Source organism: Dasypus novemcinctus, chromosome 10 (genome assembly GCF_030445035.2).
Source record: "Dasypus novemcinctus isolate mDasNov1 chromosome 10, mDasNov1.1.hap2, whole genome shotgun sequence".
Lineage (NCBI taxonomy): Eukaryota > Metazoa > Chordata > Mammalia > Cingulata > Dasypodidae > Dasypus > Dasypus novemcinctus.
Window position 1 is genome coordinate 9,759,683 of NC_080682.1, and position 20,783 is coordinate 9,780,465.

A 20,783-nucleotide genomic window follows, 5' to 3' on the forward strand; every position below is an offset into this window, starting at 1 on the left:
TCAGTGATATTGACACATTTACAATGTTGTGCTATCACCACCATCCCAAACAGAAACTCTGCCCATTGAGCTTTAACTCCCCATTCCCCACCCCTAGTCCCACCCAATTTACAGTTTTTTTGGTTTTGGTTTTTTTAATAGATTTTTTTATTTATTTCTCTCCCCTTCCCCCCTGCTATCTGCTCTCTGTGTCCATTTGCTATGTTTTTTTTCTGTGTCCGCTTGCATTCTCGGCGGCACTGGGAATCTGTGTCTCTTTTTGTTCCGTCATCTTGCTGCGTCAGCTCTCCGTGTGTGCGGCACCACTCCTGGGCGGGCTGCGCTTTTTTCGTGTGGGGCGGTTCTCCTTGTGGGGCACACTCCTAGTGCATGGGGCTCCCCTATGCGGGGGACACCCCTGCGTGGCATGGCATTCCTTGTGTGCGGCAGACTGCATATGGGCCATCTCATCACACGGGTTAGGAGGCCATGGTATCGAACCCTGGACCTTCTGTATGGTAGGCGGATGCTCTATCAGTTAAGCCACATCCACTTGCCCAAATTTACAGTTTTGATGAGAAGAGAAATCAGGCGTTTTCCCTGGTAAGACATGGTGCAAGTCTTATTTATGGACCACATGCCCTTAGTGGAGGCACCAGCTGTGCCTGGTGGCAGCATACCCTGGTCTAAGTTTTTGTCCTACCAGTTAATAAACAACCGGAAGGTTGAACGTGCACCCTAAACACTGAAATGGCAACTGTCTGCAGACCGCCGGCTCCCCAGACCGGCTCCAGTGCTCTGCCCCTCATCTCCCCGTAGGCCTTGCCTCTGCTTCAGTGGGTGTGAGCAGCGTGCAGGCCACGGCCGAGTGCTCGGCGCAAGTTAGCGCTTGCCACCCGTCTCAGCCCAGCTGCCTCAGGTGGGAGGCAGAGGAGGGACCCAAATGACAGGATGAGCCATTGTCCATCCCTCTGTCCAGCCATCCTCAGGCGTTTCCAGAACCTTAGTGGTTGGGAAGGACTGGAGGTAGGAGCTCTTCCCACAGCCGAGGCCACGTTCACCGCAGCCACCCCCTGTGGCCATGCCGCCGGCTGCTGTGTCTCCACAGGGCCCGGGCCCTGCTGTGCCTTCAGCTGAGGACCGGGCATCCCTGTCTCCACTCGAAGGGTGAGCCAGCGCCTCTGCAGCTTCTGATGGGTGTCCCTGCCCCCCCCCCCCAGCAGGGGGACCCTTTTAGGCTGTGCCTCACATCAGTCCCTTCTCTGCTCAGAGTCCTCCCATGCTCCCCGAATCCTCCAGGGGAAGAGCCCACAGTCTCCAGCAGCCTGCAGGGCTCCCCGGGACGGCCCCCCCGGCCCTCCACTCTCATCTCCTGCCTCACACCCCCACTCCCGCACCTCTTCGCTGGTCCCCATCCTGCCCACACACTCCCACCTCGGCCTGCGGTGGGCTCCCCACTGCCACCCCTTCTCCCTGCCACCTCCCACTCCCTGATTCTTTGCTCAAATGTCCCGTCTCAATGAGGCCACCCCGATCCCCCTATGTAAATCCGAACCTGCCCCACTCCCCATTCCCCAAATCCTTCACCTTGCCATTTCCCCCCCAGCACCACGGCCTTCCAACAGACACTACAACTCAGTTTAGGACATTTATTGTCTCCACACACTGGAATGGAAGCTCCCCGAGGGCAGGGATGGGGTCCAGTCTTTTTATTAAGATGTCTCAGGAAGCGCAGGTGGCTCAAATGATTGGGCTCCCGTCTGTCCTGGGGGGTGGGTCCTGGGTTCGAGTCCCAGGGCCTCCTGGTGAAGGGGCAGCTGGCCCACACCTGGGAGAGCTGGCCCGTGCCGCGAACTGACACAAGATGATGCAACAAAAAAGAGACACAGAGGAAAGACAACGAGAGACACGACGAACCAGGGAGCTGAGGTGGCTCAAGTGATTGAGAGGCTCTCTCCCACGTCGGAAGGTACTGGGATTGGTTCCTGGTGCCTCCTGAAGAGAAGACGAGAAGAGAAGACAAGCAGTCACAGAAGATCGTGCAGCGAATGGACACACAGCAGACCGAGAGCACAGGCGCTGGGGACCGGGGGATAAATAAATTAAAAAAAAAAAGTGTCCCCAGCATGGTGCCTGCCGCAGAGCAGATGCTCCGGGGGTGTTTGCAGAGTCGGGGCAGGGGCTGAGGGAGCCGCACAGGCTGCTCAGCTAGAACCCCCCGGCTCCCCTGCCCCACAAGCCAGTGAGGCCCCGGCTCTGAGGTCCCGCAGACGTGAGCTCCGGCAAAGCCCACAGGCGTCCAGACGGGGAGACTGAGGCCAGAGGGGAAGACAGGGGAGTGGCAGTGCCAGGACAGGCACCCCGGTCCAGTGCCCTCAGCGCCAGCCTCCACCCGGTGTGCAGTCCCTGGACCTAAAAGGACTCCCAGGTTCTCTCAAACGGCACAGCCCCTCCCCTGGGCTCTCGGGGCTCCCTGCCTCCCAGGGGGCCTCAGGGCATGGGAAGGGGGACCCTGACAGAGCAGGCGTCAGATTCCTTTCTTTTACAAATGAAGAAACCGGGGTCCAGAGAAGGCGCCTGAGCTGCAGGTGAACCCTGCTCTCCTGAGACCCCTCCTTTGTGGGACCTGTCTGTGCCTCAGGAACCATGGCGCAAGGACGTCTGGGCAGCCCGGTCCTCAGCGGCGTCCCCTTCAGCCTACCCCTGCCCACCCACAGCAGATTCCCGCCGCAGGCAGTGATGCTTCCTGCCCTTCTGGGGGTGCCCAGTGTCCCCCATTATTCCCCGCCGCCCCGGGCCCAGAGATGCTTTTCGGTCAGTGAGGGGTAAGGTGGGAGGAGCACACTGGGGCTGCGTCAGAGCTCCTCCTCTCGCTGAGCCTCGGTTTCCCCGGCTGTCAACCAAGGAGACTGCATGGACCGTCTCTAGAATTGTCTGGCCATGGCCTGCCCAGTTCCCTGCAATCCTTACCCTTGGTACTCGCTTTGCAAAGGTCAGCACCTCTTGTCTGTTCCCTCCTGAGCCGCAGGCCAGGCGGGGTGGGGTTTCCCTTCCCTGACCCCCGGCTGGTGGCCCCCTCCAGGCCCTTGCCCCACCGCCCTGGCCGGCCACTTGCCCACACGGGTCCCCGTGGAGGCCCGGCTGACTCTCAGGCTGTGGTGGGACCCAGCACAGAAGATCAGAAGGGGGAGCGGCGTGAGGAGGGAAAAGGGCCCCGGGAAGCCAGGGCCAAAGTCCTTTCTCCCCCAGCATCCGGGACCTCCGCAGGGCACCCGCCTGGGTGTCTGCCATCTGTCGCCTGGAAACGCGACAGCATAAGGTGAGATGAGCCCGGGAAACGGGAACGAGAGAGAGGGGACCCACCCTTTCCACCCGGGCTTCCAGTCCTCACAACAGCCTTGGCAAAACGAGGGCCCCACCCCCGCTTTTCCAGATACGGAAACTGAGGCCCAGAGAAACCAAGGCCCTCTGCCAAGGTCACACAGCTAGAAAGTTGCAGAGCAGGAATTTGCATCCAGGTCTGCCTGAGGCTTGGACTACCTGGGAAAAATCCAGAAGCTGGGGTCCCCATGGCCATATCCCTCAAAGCCCTGGGAGACTCACTGACTCTTAAATGCTCGGCTGTTTATTATCTGTGCTCGCTGCCCACTTCCAGAAGTTTGAGTCAGCTTCCTGGGGAAGATGTGTACGTCAGAGGAACAGCAGAAAATCCAGAGCACGGGGGGAAGCATGGGCCCCGGCAGGACGTGGGCCGGTGGGGGGGTGACATCATAGAACCCCAGGTGAAGCCACCCAGTTCCTCCGTGACACAGCCCTTTGCAGATTCTGGCTATACTGAGCATTCACTGCGCGCTGTCCTCAGAGTGAAAGCCGGTCCCCCCTGCCCTGGGGGGTCCCCACCATGCCGCTGCCCCCGGTCCCCACGCTGCGTTCAGCTCGTTGGAATCTTCCGCTCGGCCAGCCTCGCTTTCCTGTCCAAGGCCCCTGATCCCTGTGACCTTCCCCCCAACTTGGGCAGTTATGAAGCAAAGGAAAGAGAGAACGCTGGCTTGGGTTCAGAGACGTGGGGGATCCAAGTCCAGCCAAAGCAGGCCGGACCGGGGACAGGCGGGGTCACCGCCCAGCCGCGGCTCTCCTCGTCTGCATGTGGGCAGGGACGGTGGCATCGGCTCACCACCCGTCCCCCCTTCCACCGGCAGCACCCCGATGCCTTTCAGGAGCCGCCTCCTCCGCACCCGTGGTCTCTGTGGTTAAGATGGCGCCGAGCCCATCTCGGGGCTCCAGGGTCCAGGAGCCGGGCCCGGTCAGCTTTACCTCGTGTATTAGGCAGCCAAAGGGGTGCTGCCGCAAAATACCAGAAATCTGCTGGGCGTTATAAAGGGTGTTTATTTGGGGTAGGAACTTACAGATACCAGGCCGTAAAGCATAAGCTACTTCCCTCACCAAGATGGCTGCCGACGTCTGCGAGGGCTCAGGCTTCCTGGGTCCTACGTTCCTGGGGCTGGCTTCTCTTTCCTCTGCGTGCTGACTTCCCGGGGCTCCAGCATCAAAACTTCAACATCAGAAACGCTCGCATCAAAAGCTCCAACTCTGTCCTTTGCCATGACCAAGGGGTGGGGACTCAACACCCTAACGATGTGGCCCAGTCAAAGCCCTCATCATAACCCAATCACGCCCAGGGACAGATCAGAGTACAAGCATAATCCACTATTTCTTTTTGGAATTCATCAATTAAATCAAACTGCTACACCTCATCCGTTGGCCACAGGGACCGATGCCAGGAACACATGAAGGACCTGAGCCAGACCAAGGAGGGCAAGGCCGGGGCTGTTGGAGCTACTGGGAGAGTGGCAGGGGTGGGTGCGCAGCCCCCTCTGCTGGGCCAGCTGAGCTGGTGATTCTGGTGGCCGTTCCACCGGGAGGGGGCCTGCCTGGGAATGCAGCCAGCTCAGAGAGCAGGTGGGGTGAGGGACGGACTCCAGCGACGTCTGAGCGTCACGGTCCAGTCATTCCTGAAGCTGGTGCACCCGGGACTTGGTGGTAACTTAAGTTTTAGAGGCACGTCTAACACCGGCATCTCCTACCCCACAGTGAAGATGTCACGAGCAGCTCCGTGAAGGGCAAACTGTGCTTGCTGCAACACTGCAAAATAAAGGCGGCTCCGCTCAGAGGACGATGAACGACAGTGAAGGGTGAAGCGGGGAAAAACAAGAACCCAGAGAGCCCAAATTGCCTGGTTTTTTTTGAGGTGCTGGAAATTGAACCCAGGGCCTCGTATGTGGGAAGCCAGTGCTCAACCACGGAGCCACATCGGCTTCCCCGAGTTGGTTTGTTGGTTTGTTTTGCTTGCTGTTTGTTTTTGTATTGTTTTTGTATTTTCAGGAGGCATCAGAAACTGAACCCAGGGCATCCTGTGTGGGAAGCGGGAGCTCAACCACTTGAGGCACATCCATTTCCCTTCCATTTCTTTTTATTCTTTAAAAAGATTTATTTATTTATTTATTTCTCTCCCTCCGCCCCCTCCCCACCCCGGTTGTCTGTTCTCTGTGTCTATTTGCTGCGTCAGCGGCACGGGAATCTGTGTTTCTTTTTGCTGCGTCATCTTGTGTCATTTTTCCGTGTGTGCGGCACCATTCCTGGGCAGGCTGCACTTTCTTTTGTGCTGGGCAGCTCTCCTTACGGGGTGCAGTCCTTGCACGTGGGGTTCACTCCTGCATGGCAAGGCACTCCTTGCACGTGCATGGGTCAAGGAGGCCCGGGGTTTGAACCACAGACCTCCCATGTGGTAGACGGACGCCCTAACCACTGGGCCAAGTTCGCCGCCCCCCTTCCATTTCTTATTGAAACTCCTTTGTAGGCATGAAAAATTGAGAGCAATTTTTGTCAAATAGTAAGTGCTGCTTCCCACACGTGGATGCAATTACTAACTTAAAAAAAATAATAATGAAACAAAACACACCTGTTTTTATGCATCCGTTCGTCAGATCTTTACTGAGTGCCTTCCTTAAAAGTTTAACATGGTAACACAACATCGTGAATGTAATTAGTCCCACTGAATTATATATCTGAATATGATTAAAAGGAGAGATTATAGGTTATATATATCTTGAAGAAAACCTTTTTTTTTTGTTTTACAGACGTTTATACATCTTAGAAATATTTCTTTTTCAAATTCTTACCTTATTTATTATCATTATCTTACAGATGAGGCAGAAAGAGATTATTTAAGTGACTTGTCCAAGGTCAAAAGTCCCTCCTAAAGTGTCCCTCCTCTGGGAGCCCTCCCTGTCGTCTCCAACACGAGTGACCTTCAGCTGGACGCGTGGGGTGGGGCGATGGGGTCCAATCGGCCTGGAAGCTCCTCCCCCACTTACCCCCACTCCGACCTGCCCACCGCTGTGGGGGGAGGTGGACAGCCCGCTCGGCCACTCCAGCAGCCAGATGCCTGTTCCTTCAGCAGCTCTGTGTGAGCTGTGGCTCTGGGGGGGCCAGAGGTGGTGGCCTCAGACGAGGAGTGCAGCCGTTTGGGGGACCTAGACTGAGAGTCCACAGCCCTGGGCGGCCAGAGACCCCAGCGGGGGTGGAAAGAGACTGGGATACCACCGCATCCCAGCTTCGCCCAAACCAGCCGTGCGTCCGGCGCCTCCCTCCTTGGGCCCCCGTTTCCTCACTGGTGAAATGAGGAGGGTGCTTGGGGCGAGTTCCCCACAAGCCCAGGGCTCAGGTCCTGTGGAAGGGAGGAAGGCAGAAGTTTCTTTACTCGGAAGCTGTTGGGGTCCCCACGGCAAGCGGTCTGCTGGGCTTTCTTTGGTTTGTACTTTAACTGAGCACCTATTTCGTGGAGACCCTGTCTGCAGCACCGGCGGTGCTTTGGAGAGCACAACCTGGGAGCCCTCTCGGTAGTTCGGGTATGTGGGAGGCCTCTGAGCCTCCACCCACTGGGCCCTGTGGGCTTTGGGCCAATGGGAAACCTCAGGGGCCAGGCCCTGCTGAGCTGGGTGTGGAGAAGGACTGAGGTCCTGGAGGAGAGAGGCGTGTCCTCCCTCCAGAGTCCACTCCCCACCCCAGTGACCTCGAGTGAGTCACTTTCCTCTCTGGGTACAGAGTTGGCTGGGGTGGCCCTCAAAGCCCAGCCTGCGAGCGCACCCCGCCCTGGGAGGAGGCCTCGCACAGCCATTCGCTGTTAAACATTACCCACCCCAAGCCCCTCCCTCCTGCCCCTCCTGCCCCAGCGGTCTCCTTGGGGACATCAAGCCCTAATCGCTGCCTTCTTGTCTTCCCCGGGGCCATGGTCTCCAGGCAGGAGCCTGAGCCACCAGCCAGCACACCTGCTGCCTGTCTCCCTTCCACCGGAAGTGGGGTCTGGAGCAGGCAAGACTGGGGGGTCCAGGTGTGGGGCGGGGCTGGGGACATCTGGGCCCTAGGCAACCCCAGATGTGTTTTTTCTTGGTTACATCATGCACGCGGCTCTGGATCCTTCCCTGTGGAGCTTGTGACCTGGCTTAATGAGCCCCACGGGTGCATGCCTCCTGCACGATGCCCCGAGCCCTCCTGGTTTCCGGGCAAACAAAATTTCAGAGAAATAGGGGTGATCTCGTTGGGCTCCCTCAGAAGCCCTGGGCTCCCTGGGCTCCCTCAGAAGCAAGGAGAGCAAGGTCCTGCTGTCATGACCAAGACCTCCCACCCACATTTTAAATTATGAGCCACACTAACCCTAAAATCCAGAGCACGGCCCCACACACCTCAGGAGGGGCAGTGGAGGCTAGCAACATAAATAGTAATGCCCTGAGAGCCAGATAGCACTTTACCACACGCAAAGGGTTTTCTTCTCTTCTCATTCATTCCATCTTCAAAACAACCCCATCATTTTGTGTGTCATCCCCAGGGTACAAATGAGAAAATGGAGGCTCCGGACGATTGGGCTGGTGAGTCGAGCACCAGGATTCAAGGTCAATCTCCCTTCAAAGTCTCATTGCAGGAACAGTAGGGAGCTACACCCTCCATGCTGCTGTCCCAGGCAGACATTACTAATCAATCATAGTTCTCCTTTCAGATGAGCTCAGAAGCGACTTTTAACTCCTCAGCCCAGCACTCCAGGCCACCGTTGCCCGTCAGAGGATTAAATCCATGCTATCTGCTTGCCTGTGTCCCTCACCTTCAGCCAGGGCCCCTTAGGGTCCAGGCACAGCCCCCAGCTGCTCTGGTCACCATACCACAGGGCCTCACACACTGTCCCTCAGTTGCCATGTTGTTTCTAAATGGGATGGCTGCCTCCTCCACCCTCCAAACAGATGTGCCTTCCAAGAACAGACTCCACAAGATGCAACAAGAATGCGGGCTTGCCCGGGGCAGGGTTTACTAGGGCTTTCATAGAAGCTTTTATGATGAAACATTTCAGGGTCACCCCCTGTATTAGTCGCCCAAAGGGGTGCTGATGCAAAATACCAGAAATTGGTTGGTTTTTATAAAGGATATCTATTTGGGATTGGAGCTTACAGATACCAGGCCATAAAGCATAAGTTACTTCCCTCACCAAAGTCTAATTTCACATATTGGAACAAGATGGCTGCCGACATCTGCCCGGGTGCAGGCTTCCTGGCTTCCTCTGGGCTCAGTGCCTCTGTTTTCTCCACAAGGTCAGCTGTAGACTATGAGGCTCTCTGGGCTTTGCCTCTCTCCACAAGATCAACTAGACTATCAGGTGAGCAGCTCTGTCTCTCTCCCTGGGGCTCCAGCTTCAGCATCAAACTCCAGCATCACAACTCCAACATCAAAAAACCGTCCAACTCTGTCCTTTGCCATGCCTTTTATCTGTGTCCCACCAAGGGGTGGGGACTGAATGCCCTACTGGCACAAGAGGTTTACCTCATTACTTAGTCAAGTAAACCTCTGAATCCAATATAATCTAATATGCCCAGAGGAAAGATCAGTTTACAACATAATCTAATATTTCTTTGTGGAATTCATCAATAATATCAAACTGCCATACCCCCAAAGTTTATTACAGAGAACTGTGTTACCATAGTTTAAAGAATGAAACACCAGACATAAGTGAGGCCACCCATTTATTACTTCCACCCCCACCACCACCTCAGCACCCCCCCAAAACTGCCACCAGTCTCTGAATTTGGTTTTCCTCTATCCCATATATATATATTTTTTAAAATAATAAAGCTTATTTTCAGAGCAGTTTTGGATTTACAGAAAAATTGCACAGACAATAGTTTCCCTCTACCCCATACAGTTTCCCTGTTACTATCAACTTGCATTTCCCATGCATATTTTATAGTTTTATTACCTATTTACACATCCGTGTTACTAAACTTTAAAGAAGTCATGTCATATTATTCAGATCCTGCAGCCGCTTGCTGTTTTCCACAGTACCATCGGATGTTTCAGACTTTTAGGCACAATGATCTGTACAGCTTCCCATCGCCTACCAATCACAGCCTCATAACTATGAATATTTTTTGAGCCTTGACTCTGTACCAGGCGTGCCTGCAGATGCTTGACCTGCTCTAACTCATTTAATCTTCACCACAAAACTGTTCTCATCCCTGCTTTACAGATTTGGAAACAGAGGCCCAGAGAGGTGAAATGACGTTGCCGTGGCGCCTGGCTTGGACATGTGCTCCTAACCACTGGACACATTGTCATCCTGTCGCTGCATGGTCTGTTTCCTATTTAACGACACAGGAAACACTTTGAGATCCGGTGCTTATTTGTATAAGCACACTTCAACACTCGTCTCAAAAGGACTGGGGCTGGTTGTATTCTCTTGCTTAGTTCCTCCATCAAGTCTATGAGTGGGGATTTGTAACATGCCCCCACAGTCTTTATAAACTTGGAAACCGAGGCTCAGAGAGGGTGAGTCACTTGCTCAAAGCTGCACAGCTCCAAGGTGGGCTGTGAACCTGGGGTCTCCATTCCACAGCCGGGGGCCCTCCCATACCCTGCACCAGCCCTCAGCCCCCCACTGGCTTACGGCCTCAGCTCTGTCCCTGGCGGCCGCCCTCCTGCCCCCTGAGCTCTGTCTCCATGCCTGGCTGCCCCGTCTCCCCTCCTCTGCCCGCCCCCCTCCATTCTGCTCCCGGAGAAGGGGCCTGCCCGGAAGGCGGTTCCAGTTAGGCAATTCCAGCCACGTGAGCAGCCCCGAGCCAGGGATTCTGAGCAGCTGGCGGCTTTAGGAGAAACTGAAACTTGGCTTGCTGGGGGCGGAGTGGTCACTGGGAATTTAAATCGCGGGGGTGGCTTCCTCGGGCTCCCAGAGGGCACCGGGAGGTCACGGCACCGAGGGACACCCCAGGCCAGCGCGAGCCTCCGCTTCCCCTGCCGAAGCCACCGAGCCATGCAGCTCTGCGGAGGCCCTGGGCTGCTGACCCGGACGGTGAGGACAGGGGAGCAGGGATGGGGATGAGGCGGCAGTTATGCCTGAGGGTCCCCAGCGCGTGGGCGGGGAGGCAGGTGGTCGGGGGCTCCTGGTCCCAGCTTTGCCCCAACGCGCCAGGTGAGCGGGGGGGCCCTCCACACCCCCTCTCCGGCCCCCCGTTTCCTCCCTGAGAAGCCAGGACATTGGACTGGGCTAGATCGTGGCTCCTGCGTCCCTGCGCTCCCCCAGCCCGGCTGGCGCCTCTCACTGCCCTTCCAGGAGCCTTCCCTTCACCTCCTCAAGCTCCCCCGGCCCCCGCTCCCCTTGGAGACCCCACTCCTCTCCCGGAACCCAGGTGCCCCACATCCACCCCCTTCTCACCCCAGGGATCCCCACCCCACCCCGGATCCCAGCTTTCGGCCCCCAGGGTTCAGCTGTGGGCGTCCCGCAGCCATCAACCGAGAAGCACAGCGACCTCTGCCAGGGGAGCCCCGTCTTACCTGAGGTCCCCAACTCAGAACACCAACCCCGCCCCCATGACCTGGGAGGGGAGGGGAGGGGCGCTGAGGCGTCTCCGGGGCTCCCTATTGCCCTGACCTTCCGGAGCTCTGGGCATTTCGGATTAACTCTCGTGTCCTCGGGGAAGTCACCACTGTCAACCTTTTTTTTTTTTTTTAAAGATTTATCTTTTATTTATTTCTCTCCCCTTCCCACCCCCCCCCAGCTGTCTACTCTCTGTGTCCATTCACTGTGTGTTCTTCTGTGTCGGCTGGTATTCTTGTCAGTGGCACCGGGAATCTGTGTCTCTGTTTGACGCAGCAAGGGGACGCTGTCCACCTTTGAGTCCATCTTCTCTCTTAACGGGCTCTTCACTCCTTCACCGCATGCTGCTGCCCCACTGCCGCCCGGTGCGAACAACCCAAGGGCAGGGGTTTTTGTCAGTTTTGTTCACTGCCGACTCTCCCTAGCTCAGTGCCTGGTACCCAGTAGGGACTTGATAGACAGTGGCTGAGGAAATGAACGTCACCTTTGGTCCCGAGCAGGGCGTGGGCACGTGGCACCGGGTCGAGCCCGGCTCTGCCCTCGCCGAGCCCTCGGCTGGGGAGATCGACGCCTTCCCCTCGAGACCAGGGAAATCCCGGCCCTGCTGGACCCCTGGCCCGGGCCGACGCGCCCTGGGCGCCCTGGGCGCCCTCCCACCCACCCGCAGGGAGCCCCGCATCTGGGCTTTGAGGCAGTGGGGCCCTGGGGCGCCGGGAAGTGAAGGGACCTGCGGGAGAGAGGGGGGCTTGAAGTCAGCTCCTCCTGGGTGTGGCTCCAGGGGCACACGGTGAGGCTGGCATTGCGAAGAGGGCACCGTGCCCGCGAGGGGGGTGCGGGCACCCAGGGGGCAGAGGAGGGACTCCTGGGAGAAACGGGAACCTCGAGGACTCCCCTCAAAGGGCAGGACCCCTGAGCCCTCCGCCTTGACCCCGCAGGACCCCGAGGAGCACCAGAGGCAGCTGGAGAGGAAACAGAAGAACCGGGCGGCGGCGCAGCGCAGCCGGCAGAGGCACACGGACAAGGCGGACGCCCTGCACCAGGTGGGCGGCGCTCCCTTCCCGCCCCCGCGGCACCTACCCCCGCGCGCCTCTGCTGCCTCCCTCCTGGGAGCAGTTCTCCCCTCCCTGCTGCATCTTCCTGGCTCCTGGGAGTTTGGGAGCAGGGAAGGGCCCTGCGGCTGAGATTTGGAAATTCCTGGGTGCGGAGAGCACTGGGCTCCCAGACCCAAAGGATGTCCTGAGCCCCCTGCCCTCAAGGTGCCCCCCCCCAATCTAGGGGGACAAGAGACAGAAAGTGGAGACAAATAGAAGCCAGCAGAGCGAATATCTGCTAAAATGCAGATTCCTGGGCCCTACCCCGAGGCCCCACCTCTTGAGGCCAGGACGGGGCTCAGGGGGCTGCGTTGGGGTCAGCACCCTGTCAGCATTCTGAGGGGGGGCGGCCGAGACACTGAGCTTCACGGTCCTCATGTGAAAAAAGGGGACAATAGCCCCTGCCCAGAGGACAGGACCGTGGTGGGGACAAAAGGGGGCAGAGGTGGAGGAGCCCGGGGCAGAGCAGACCTCCTCCTTGCACTTGCTGCTCGCCCTCGGCCCTGGCCCCTCTGCGGCAGGGGGATGCCTGCAGCTCTGTCCTGGGGACAGGACAAAGAGCAGGGCCCAGGGTGCAGGAGGGCCCCCTTGCCGTCAGTCCTCAGGGTAACAAACTCCAGCCGTCTGTGCCCAGAGGCCCCCCGTGCTCGGCACCTCCACTCACCTCTCCACCCTCCTCTCCTAACATCCCTCTGCCACACCCCTCCTGCCAGTCCTTCTCTGAACAAGCACATGCCGGCCTCTGGGGCTCTGCCCTGGCTGGTCCCTCTGCCTGCAATGCTGTTCCCTCAAGAGCAGCCAGGCTCGCTCCTCATGTCTTAATTCTCTCTCTTTCTCTCTCATGTCACCTGCTCAGAACAGCCTTTTCCAAGCAGGCACCCATTCAGTTCTCTGCAGTCTCCCGCCTGGAATCGTGCCTGGCAAATGGGTGGGCTCCAGAGATACCTTTTGTATAAAAAACAGAGGTAGAATAAAATGCTCTGGGAACGCACGGGTAGGGGCATCGGGGTGATATTAAGAGGTGGTGAAGTCTGAGCTGGTCTTGAAGGATGATTAGGAGTTTTCCGAGTGGATCAGGGTAAGGAAAACCACTGGGGGCAGAGGAAACAGTGTAGGCACAGGCATGGCGAAAGAAGCACGCTGTGACTTGGGCGAGCTTGAGCACAGGTGCCCAGGGTGGCACAGGCTTGGGGTAGAGACTCTGGCATGCATACGTTCATTCCTTCAGGAAGTGTCTGTCGAGTGTCTCTTGCTTGACAGGCACAGCAGACAAAAGGCCCTGCCCCCACAGGGCTCGTAGTCACACGGGGGGAGCCGGATAAAGAAATAAATGATCCTTCAAGTATTTGGGATGTCAGATGGTGATAAGTGCTGTGGGGAAAATAAAACAGGGAAGGGAGTGGGGGGCGGTCATGGAAAGGTGACCTCTGAGCAGCCTAAAGGTGGCAAATGAATGAATGAGTGATTCCGTTCCTGAAGATGAGTTAAAGGGGCAGTTCAGCTGGAGGGTGACCGAAGGACATATTTTAGAAAGACCACTCCACATGCAGAGACCAGCCTGGCAGAGGGGCTGCTGGGGGCTCTGAGGCCTGTTAGCACTTTGAGTCCATGGCCTAAGCAGTAGTTTGATGTAAAACACAGTTGCAATAAAAAACAACAAAAAGGGAAAAAAGACAAAAGAACAAAATATAAAAAATAAGAACAAATTAATGAAAACAAAATAAAAATAAATATATATAAATATATAAAAATAAACACCGTTGCAGCTTCTTCTCTTAAAAAAAAGTGTCTCCAAAAGGGGCTGAGGGGGATGGAAGGAGGTCGTTCAAGTCGCTCAGTCTTAGGAGATGGAAATAAGATTTCCCCATTGTTGTCGTCAGAAAGGGTCACCTGGAACTGCAGGTGGGTGATGGTCCCAGAAGCCAGTGTCCAGCAGAACTGCTTAGTAAACACCGATTTGGGCTGCGGAACGGAAGGCCCTCCTGCTGGCGGCTTCTCCCTCAGCACCCCTGGGAACCCCAGCTGGGGAGCACGTGGCAGAGACACTGAGAGGAGATGATGCAAGAGCCACTTCAGGGTTAGCGCCGGGAAGGGGGGCGCCGGAAACGTGTCCAGCGCAGGGGCCGGGAAATGTGGCGTCCATTCGGGGACCAGGAAGTGCAGAGGAGCAAGCCAGGAGGCCCAAGAGAGAAAGCTGGCGAGGGGAGCTGGGGCGGCCCTGGGGAGCGGTGGAACTTTCAGGGAGTTTAACGGAGGCTAATGACGCGGTGGCCGTGGGCTCCGGGATCTCCTCTGGCTGCTGCCAGGAGAACGGGGTGGTGTGGGGGGTGGACCAGAGAGGCGGCTGGCGAGAGCCCAGAAGAGAATGGGAATGGTTGGTGGGGATGGAGAGGAGAGCCCATGTGAGCCCCATTGGGGGGCAGTGGGGGGGAGGGTAGCAGTGAGATGGTAGCCCCCCCCCAGGGTGCCTTGGACCTCCCGGAGGGGGCTGCTGTTTATGCCTCTGAAGTCGAGGCTCTTGGGTGGGGGCTCACGCTGGGCCCGCACTGCTGGCTGACTGCACCCCTGCTTTCCCCCCAGCAGCACGAGTCGCTGGAGAAACACAACCACGCCCTGCAGAAGGAGATCCAGGCGCTGCAGGCGGAGCTGGCGTGGTGGAGCCGGACCCTGCGTGCGCACGAGCGCCTGTGCCCCGCGGCCTCCGCGGCCTGCTCCACTCCGGAGCCCCCCGGGCCCGGGTCCCATGGACTGCGTGGCTGTGCGGAGCAGCCGGGCCTGTTCCAGACCCCAGCCTCCTCTCCCCCCACTCAGCAACTCTCTCCCTGCCCACAGCTTCCTGATCCCCCCGGCCTCCTCCGGTGCCCACTGTCCCCGGCCCTCGGCTGCCGTGCTGCGGTCACGGCGCCTCCCGCCCAGCCGTCCCCCAGCCCTGTCCTGCCTCCCTCCTCCGAGGGCCTGCCAGGGACCTCCTCGGAGCTCGGCGCCCTCCTGCCCAGCCCTCTAGCCGGACCTGCTCGCCCACAGCCCCTCTGGCTGGAGCACCTCGCCGTGGGCTCCTCGCCCCCCAGCCCCTCGCCTTCTCTGGGGCTTGCACATCTGCAGAATGGGAAGCACAAGCCTGTTCCTGCTTTCTCGGTGGCAGGCTGGCAAGGGCCGGGGGCAGATTCCAGCCCCCACCCTGTGCTGGCCTTCCCTCTGCTCTCCCCTGCTCCTGTCCACTTCTAGCCCTGGCCCTGGAGCTCGCTGACGCCGCCTCGGGCCCAGGGAGCCACTCAGCACACGTGCATCTCCCCCACCCTCACTGGGGGCTGCCCTTCTTGGCCCAGGATTTCCCTGGGGGAAAGGAAACCGGTCACTGTGTGCCCACGGCTCTGACAGGCCCTGTCACCGCCTCGATCTGATTCCCACCTCATGGCCACCCTGCAAAGTCCAGATGGTCACCATGCTTTTTCAGATAGGGAGACTGCGCCTCAGAGAAGCCGAGAAGCTAGTCCAAGCTCACACAGCCTTTCTTTCTTGAGAACTGAAATGCCATCCTCTGCTCCTTCCTCCCCTGGTGGGGCTGGGTGCAGGAGCCCAAGGGGCTACAGTCTGAAAACGAAGGCCAGTGTGAGGGGGCTTCAGCGAGGCCAGGGGACAGGGGCTCTCCCCCAGGCTGCATGATTCCCAGAAACCCTGCCCGAGCTGGGGCCAGTCCTGAGTCCAAGTTGGTTGGGAAGGGGCCAAGAGGGAGCCCGGAAGTGGACCCTTTCTTCCCCCAGCACTGTATTCTGGCCACGGAGAGTTTTAGTAACTACGGGGTGGAGGTGGGCAGAGGCCCGGGGCAGAGCCCCCTGGGATTTCTTCTGGCCGGTACCCATGCCATACCAAGACCTCTGGGCGGATGCTTGAGGGTCAGCTGTCCAGGAAGGCCACGGCGGGGGAGCTTCTGGTGGCTCTCCTGCCACTTGCCGAAGGAAAGAACGAGGGACGGGGCCGGTGCCAGGCGATTTTCTGGCAGGTGCCAGACGTGAACCTGGCAGCAACGAGACCCGTGTCCTCCCCAGTAGCACCCACCCCTGTCCAGTCCCCAGTCTCCCAGTACTCTCTCCCGATTGCCCAGCAGCTGCCCCATTGCTCTCTGGCCTGAGCTGATGGCAGCTGGATGAGCAGAGGCCCAGGAGTGAGCTCCGCTGCAGGACAAGCACGCTGAGGGAGCTCGAGGTGAAAACTCCCACACTCCTGTAAGCAAGGCGCTATGTCACTATTTAACGCACTCCGGGATGCTGAGCCCAGGCCTCGGCACCTAAGTTATGGTATCAGTAAATAAACTCAAGTGTGTCCAGTCTTCCCTGCTTTGGCCAGTTGTTTAAAGCTCTGGTTGTCCCCTCTAGTGTTGAAACCGAGAGTCTTTGAAAGAAGAGAGAGTAGTCTAGAAACTTAGAGATGGGCAATCCCTTGCGGACCCCCTAATCTAATCTCCTCCTGCATAGTACAGATGAGGAAACTGGAGCCCGGAGAGGAGATGGTCTTACCCAAGGTCTCATGGTGTCTTAGGCAGCCAAAGGGGTGCTGATGCAAAATACCAGAAACTGGTGGTTTTTATAAAGGGTATTTATTTGGGGTGGGAGCTTACAGATACCAGGCCATAAGCATAAGTTACTTCCCTCACCAAAGTCTATCTTCACATGTTGGAGCAAGATGGCTGCTGACGTCTGTGAGGGTTCAGGCTTCCTGGGTTCCTCCCTTCCAGGGTCTTGCTTCTCTCTGGGTTCAAAGTTTCTTTCTTCCCAAGGCTTGCTTCTTCCTGGGCTCAGGGTTCCTTTCTTCTGGGGCTGGCTTCTGTTTCCTCTGTGACCTGACTTCCCAGGGCTCCAGCTTAAGGCTTCAGCGTCAAACTCCAACATCAAAACTCCAACATCAGAAACCCTCAACTCTGACCTTTGCCATGCCTTTTATCTGTGAGTCCCACCTACCAAGGGGTAGGGACTCAATGCCCTAATGACGTGGCCCAAGCAAAGCCCTAATCATAACTTAATCCATGCCCAGGTACGGACCAGATTACAGACGTATTCCAATATCTATTTTTGGAATTCATAACCATATCAAACTGCTACACACGGCAGAGGTGGGTGTGGTGGTCGCAGGTTCTTGTGGATGGTGGCAGAACTGGGGTCCCTGCAGGTTCAGGAGAGCAGACTGGTGGGAGGGAAGTGAAGATGCTCTTGATGGGAAGTGGGCTGGAGTCTGGGGCTGGAGGCGACACTGAGCACCATGACCAGGACCCGACAGTGATGAGGGTACTGGGGTCTGGCTTGTGTCTATACCCAAAGATGCCTGGGACCGTGCTGAGCACTTGACTTGGCCTGACTCAGTGATGCCTCCAATAACTCCGTGAAGTTGGTATAGTTATCATCCCCACTGTTCGGAAGGGGAAACTGAGGCCCAGAGGGTTAAGTGACAAGCCCAAGGTCCCATTACCAGGAACCAGCATAGACTGAGTCCACCATCAGGAGCCCTTCGCCACGGGCACGCCTGCCTTCTCTCTTCCCTCCGTTCTCACTGGGGGCCCTGAAGGGAGGGGCCGGTATGTGGAATGGATGTGACCCCCCAAGGGGGTAAACATTACCTCACGCTCAAAACAAATAAGAGGGAGGAGTGATTAGACGAAGGTTGGCTCGCTAGTCAGATGGCCTGCTGGACTAGCTGCTGAGAATAAAGATTGCTTTGAAGGTACTTAACAAGGTGAGAAAATGCCTTTACTCTCAGGCAGAAAAAAAATAGAATGTGTAACTATCAACACAGTTTGATATTATGTTTGTTTAAAAAACTATAAACACAAAACTACACAGAGATACCATTTCACACCTATCAGAATGGCCACTATTAAAAAGGCAGAGAACTTCAAGTGTGGGAGAGGATGTGGAGAGATAGGAACACGTATTCACTGTTGGAGGGAATGCAGAATGGCACAGGCACTGTAAGAACTGTTTGGCAGCCTCCTAAAAAAGTTGAGTATGGACTTGCCACATGACCCTGAAATATGACTACTGGGTGTATACCCAGAAGAACTGAGAGCAGTGACACGAACAGACGTCTGCACACCGGTGTTCATAGCGGCATTAGTCACAATTCCCAAAAGTTGGGAACAACCCAGGTGTCCATCAACCGATGAATGGATGAACAAATGGTGGTGTATTCATACAATGGAATATTATGCAGCTGTAAGAAGAAATGAATCATAAAGCTTATGACAACATGGATGCACCTAGAGGACATTATGTTGAGTGAAGAAAGCTGGACATTTATTAAAAACAAAAAGAGGGAAGCAGATTTGGCCCAATGGTTAGGGCGTCCGCCTTCCACATGGGAGGTCCAAGGTTCAAACCCAGGGCCTAATAACCCGTGTGGAGCTGGCCCATGCGCAGTGCTGATGCGCACAAGGAGTGCAATGTCACTTAGGGGTGTCCCCTGCATAGGGGAGCCCCACACGCAAGGAGTGTGCCCCATAAGGAGAACCGCCCAGTGCAAAAAAAGTGCAGCCTACCCACGAATGGCACCGCACATATGGAGAGCTGATGCAGCAAGATGATGCAACAAAAAGAGATACGGATTCCGGGTGCTGCTGACAAGAATACAGGCGGACACAGAAGAACACGCAGCGAATGGACACAGAGGGCAGACAACTAGGGGGGTGGGGAGGGGAGAGAAATAAATAAAAAACAAAATCTTAAAAAAAATTTTTTTTAATTAAAAAATAAAAATAAAACAAAAGGAAAATACAGTTGAATGAAAACATACATTTCTCGATTAAATGTCCTGGAAACATATAAATTTTTTTTTAATCATACAATATGTTACACAATATATTTGTTTCACAGTAATGCAATCATACAGTATTTGTCCTTTTGTGTCTGGCTTGTTTTGTGTATGTTTTTATTCAATGGTTTTCTTTTTAAATTATTGTTTATATTTTAAGTTATTAAATGTACAAAATAAAATGTAAAAAAAAGATTGCCAACAGAACAAAAGGAGTGGGAGGAAATGTAGATTCTTGAGGAAGGTTGTGTGCTGATATCTGTGAACCCCCAAACTTGTAAACACACCTACCACCACAGCAAAACTGAATGTATCCGAGAAATCTAATCTCATGTTCATTATATTGTGTGTAACAAATTACTCCAAAACTTAGCTGCTTAAGCAGCAAACATCCATTATCCCACAGTTTCTGTGGGTCAGGAATCCAGGCACAGCTGAGCTGGGTGCCTCTGCCTCAGGGCCTCTCACGGGGCTGTGATCCAAACGGCCCTCCCCCCGCAGTCACCTCAGTAGGGGTGGAGAGGAGACTCCACTCCAAAGTCAGTCATACGGGGAAGCGGAGGTGGCTCAAGCAATCGGGCTCCCATCTGCCATATAGGAGGTCCAGGGTTCAATTCCTGGGGCCTCCTGGTATAGGCGTGCTGGCCCACATGGAGAGCTGGCTCACGCGGAGTGCTGGCCTGTGCAGCAAGATGATGCAGCAAAAAAGAGTCACAGAGGAGAGACAATAGGAGACAGAGCAGACCAGGGAGCTGAGGTGGCACAAGAGAGTGAGTGCCTCTCTTCCACTCCAGAAGTTCTCAGGATCAGTTCCGGGTGCTTCCTAAAGAGAAGACAAGCAGACACAGAAGAACACACAGCGAACAGACACAGAGAGCAGACAATGAGGGCAAAACGAGGGTGGGTGGTGGGAGAGAAATAAATTAGAAAGTAAATGACTCTTTTTTTTCAAAAGTCAGTCATATGGCTGCCTGCTGCTCAGAAGATCCGCCTCTAAACTTGCTTGTGTGGACATGGGCAGGATTCAGGTCTTTGCGGGCTCTTTCTGTGGACCTCCGTCCCTGCAGGCTATGGGGCAGAGATATCAGTTGCTGCCACGCGGTCTCTCCACGGGGCGACGCACAACCTGGAAGCCGGCTTCCCCCAGAGCAAGCAGAGAATGAGACAAGGCGAGTGGCATAGAGGCCACAGTCTCTTTGCAACCTACTTTCAGAAATAATGTCCTGCCGTGTTTGCCAAATTCCATTCAAGAGCGGCAAGCCCCTGGGTCAGCCCTCCCTGGAGGAGAGCATATCACACCTGGGCCTGAAGCCAGCGGCAGCCCACCATGTTGGGTGAGAACTAGCCCTTCCTTGGACCTCACCTTTCTCCCTTTGTCCCCGGCACGAGCAGCTGGCTGTGGGGAGGCAATTTTTCTGACGCAGACTGTTTTTGTCCCTTTTCAGTAGTGACAGTGCCCTCAGTGAGCTGGGGAGACCTGGTGAGTCTTGGCTCCCTGCTGGAGACCCACAGCCTCTAGTTAGCCTGGAAGCAAGTGCAGTGCAGAATGACCAGTTACTCCGTATCATGGGAATGTGAAGTGTCGAAATAGCAGGTATGGGGAGGCGAAGAGTCTTTCATGTCTTGAAAAGTAACTACTCATGGCAGGATTAAAACCATCAACTTAAACTTTTATGTATTTGTTGTTGTTTTTAAAGATTTATTTATTTATTTATTCTCCTCCCTTCCCCTACCCTGCTCTTTTTGCTGTCTGTATCCATGTGCTGTGTGATCTTCAGTATCTATTTCTCTTTTGGCCTTCTCTTCTTATTTTTTTCCCCTCTAGGATTCACTGGGATTCAATCCTGGGGACCTCTGACGTGAAGAGAAGCTCCCTGTTAGCTGTACCTCCTCAGCTCCTGGTTTCTGCTGCGCTTCGCCTTGACTCTCCCCTTCGTCTCTCTTTTGTTGCGTCATCGTCTTGCTGTGTGACTCACTTGTGCGGGCACTAGCTCACTGTGCAG

At 56.0% G+C, this 20,783-nt stretch overlaps 1 protein-coding gene and 1 long non-coding RNA gene across 3 annotated transcripts; one reads left to right on the forward strand and one right to left on the reverse strand.

Annotated features, from left to right (window-relative positions):
• Window positions 1–1,614: 1,614 nt before the first annotated feature.
• LOC131280267 (uncharacterized) lies at window positions 1,615–3,648 on the reverse strand. Its single transcript, XR_009187784.2, has 2 exons — window positions 2,950–3,648; window positions 1,615–1,974 (listed from the first exon to the last, which is right to left on the reverse strand). It is a non-coding gene; the product is annotated as an uncharacterized lncRNA (long non-coding RNA).
• A 6,459-nt stretch (window positions 3,649–10,107) lies between these two features.
• Window positions 10,108–16,309, forward strand: BATF2 (basic leucine zipper ATF-like transcription factor 2). Of its 2 annotated transcripts, none has more exons than XM_058305216.2 (3): window positions 10,108–10,366; window positions 11,827–11,931; window positions 14,566–16,309. In XM_058305216.2, exons 1-3 carry the CDS (start codon window positions 10,328–10,330, stop codon window positions 15,205–15,207), a joined length of 786 nt encoding a protein of 261 aa, XP_058161199.1. In that variant the 5' UTR covers window positions 10,108–10,327; the 3' UTR covers window positions 15,208–16,309. The 2 variants fall into 2 exon arrangements, with proteins under 2 accessions (XP_058161199.1, XP_004478622.2); XM_004478565.5 differs by having other exon boundaries at window positions 10,111–10,366; window positions 14,563–16,309.
• Window positions 16,310–20,783: the final 4,474 nt, after the last annotated feature.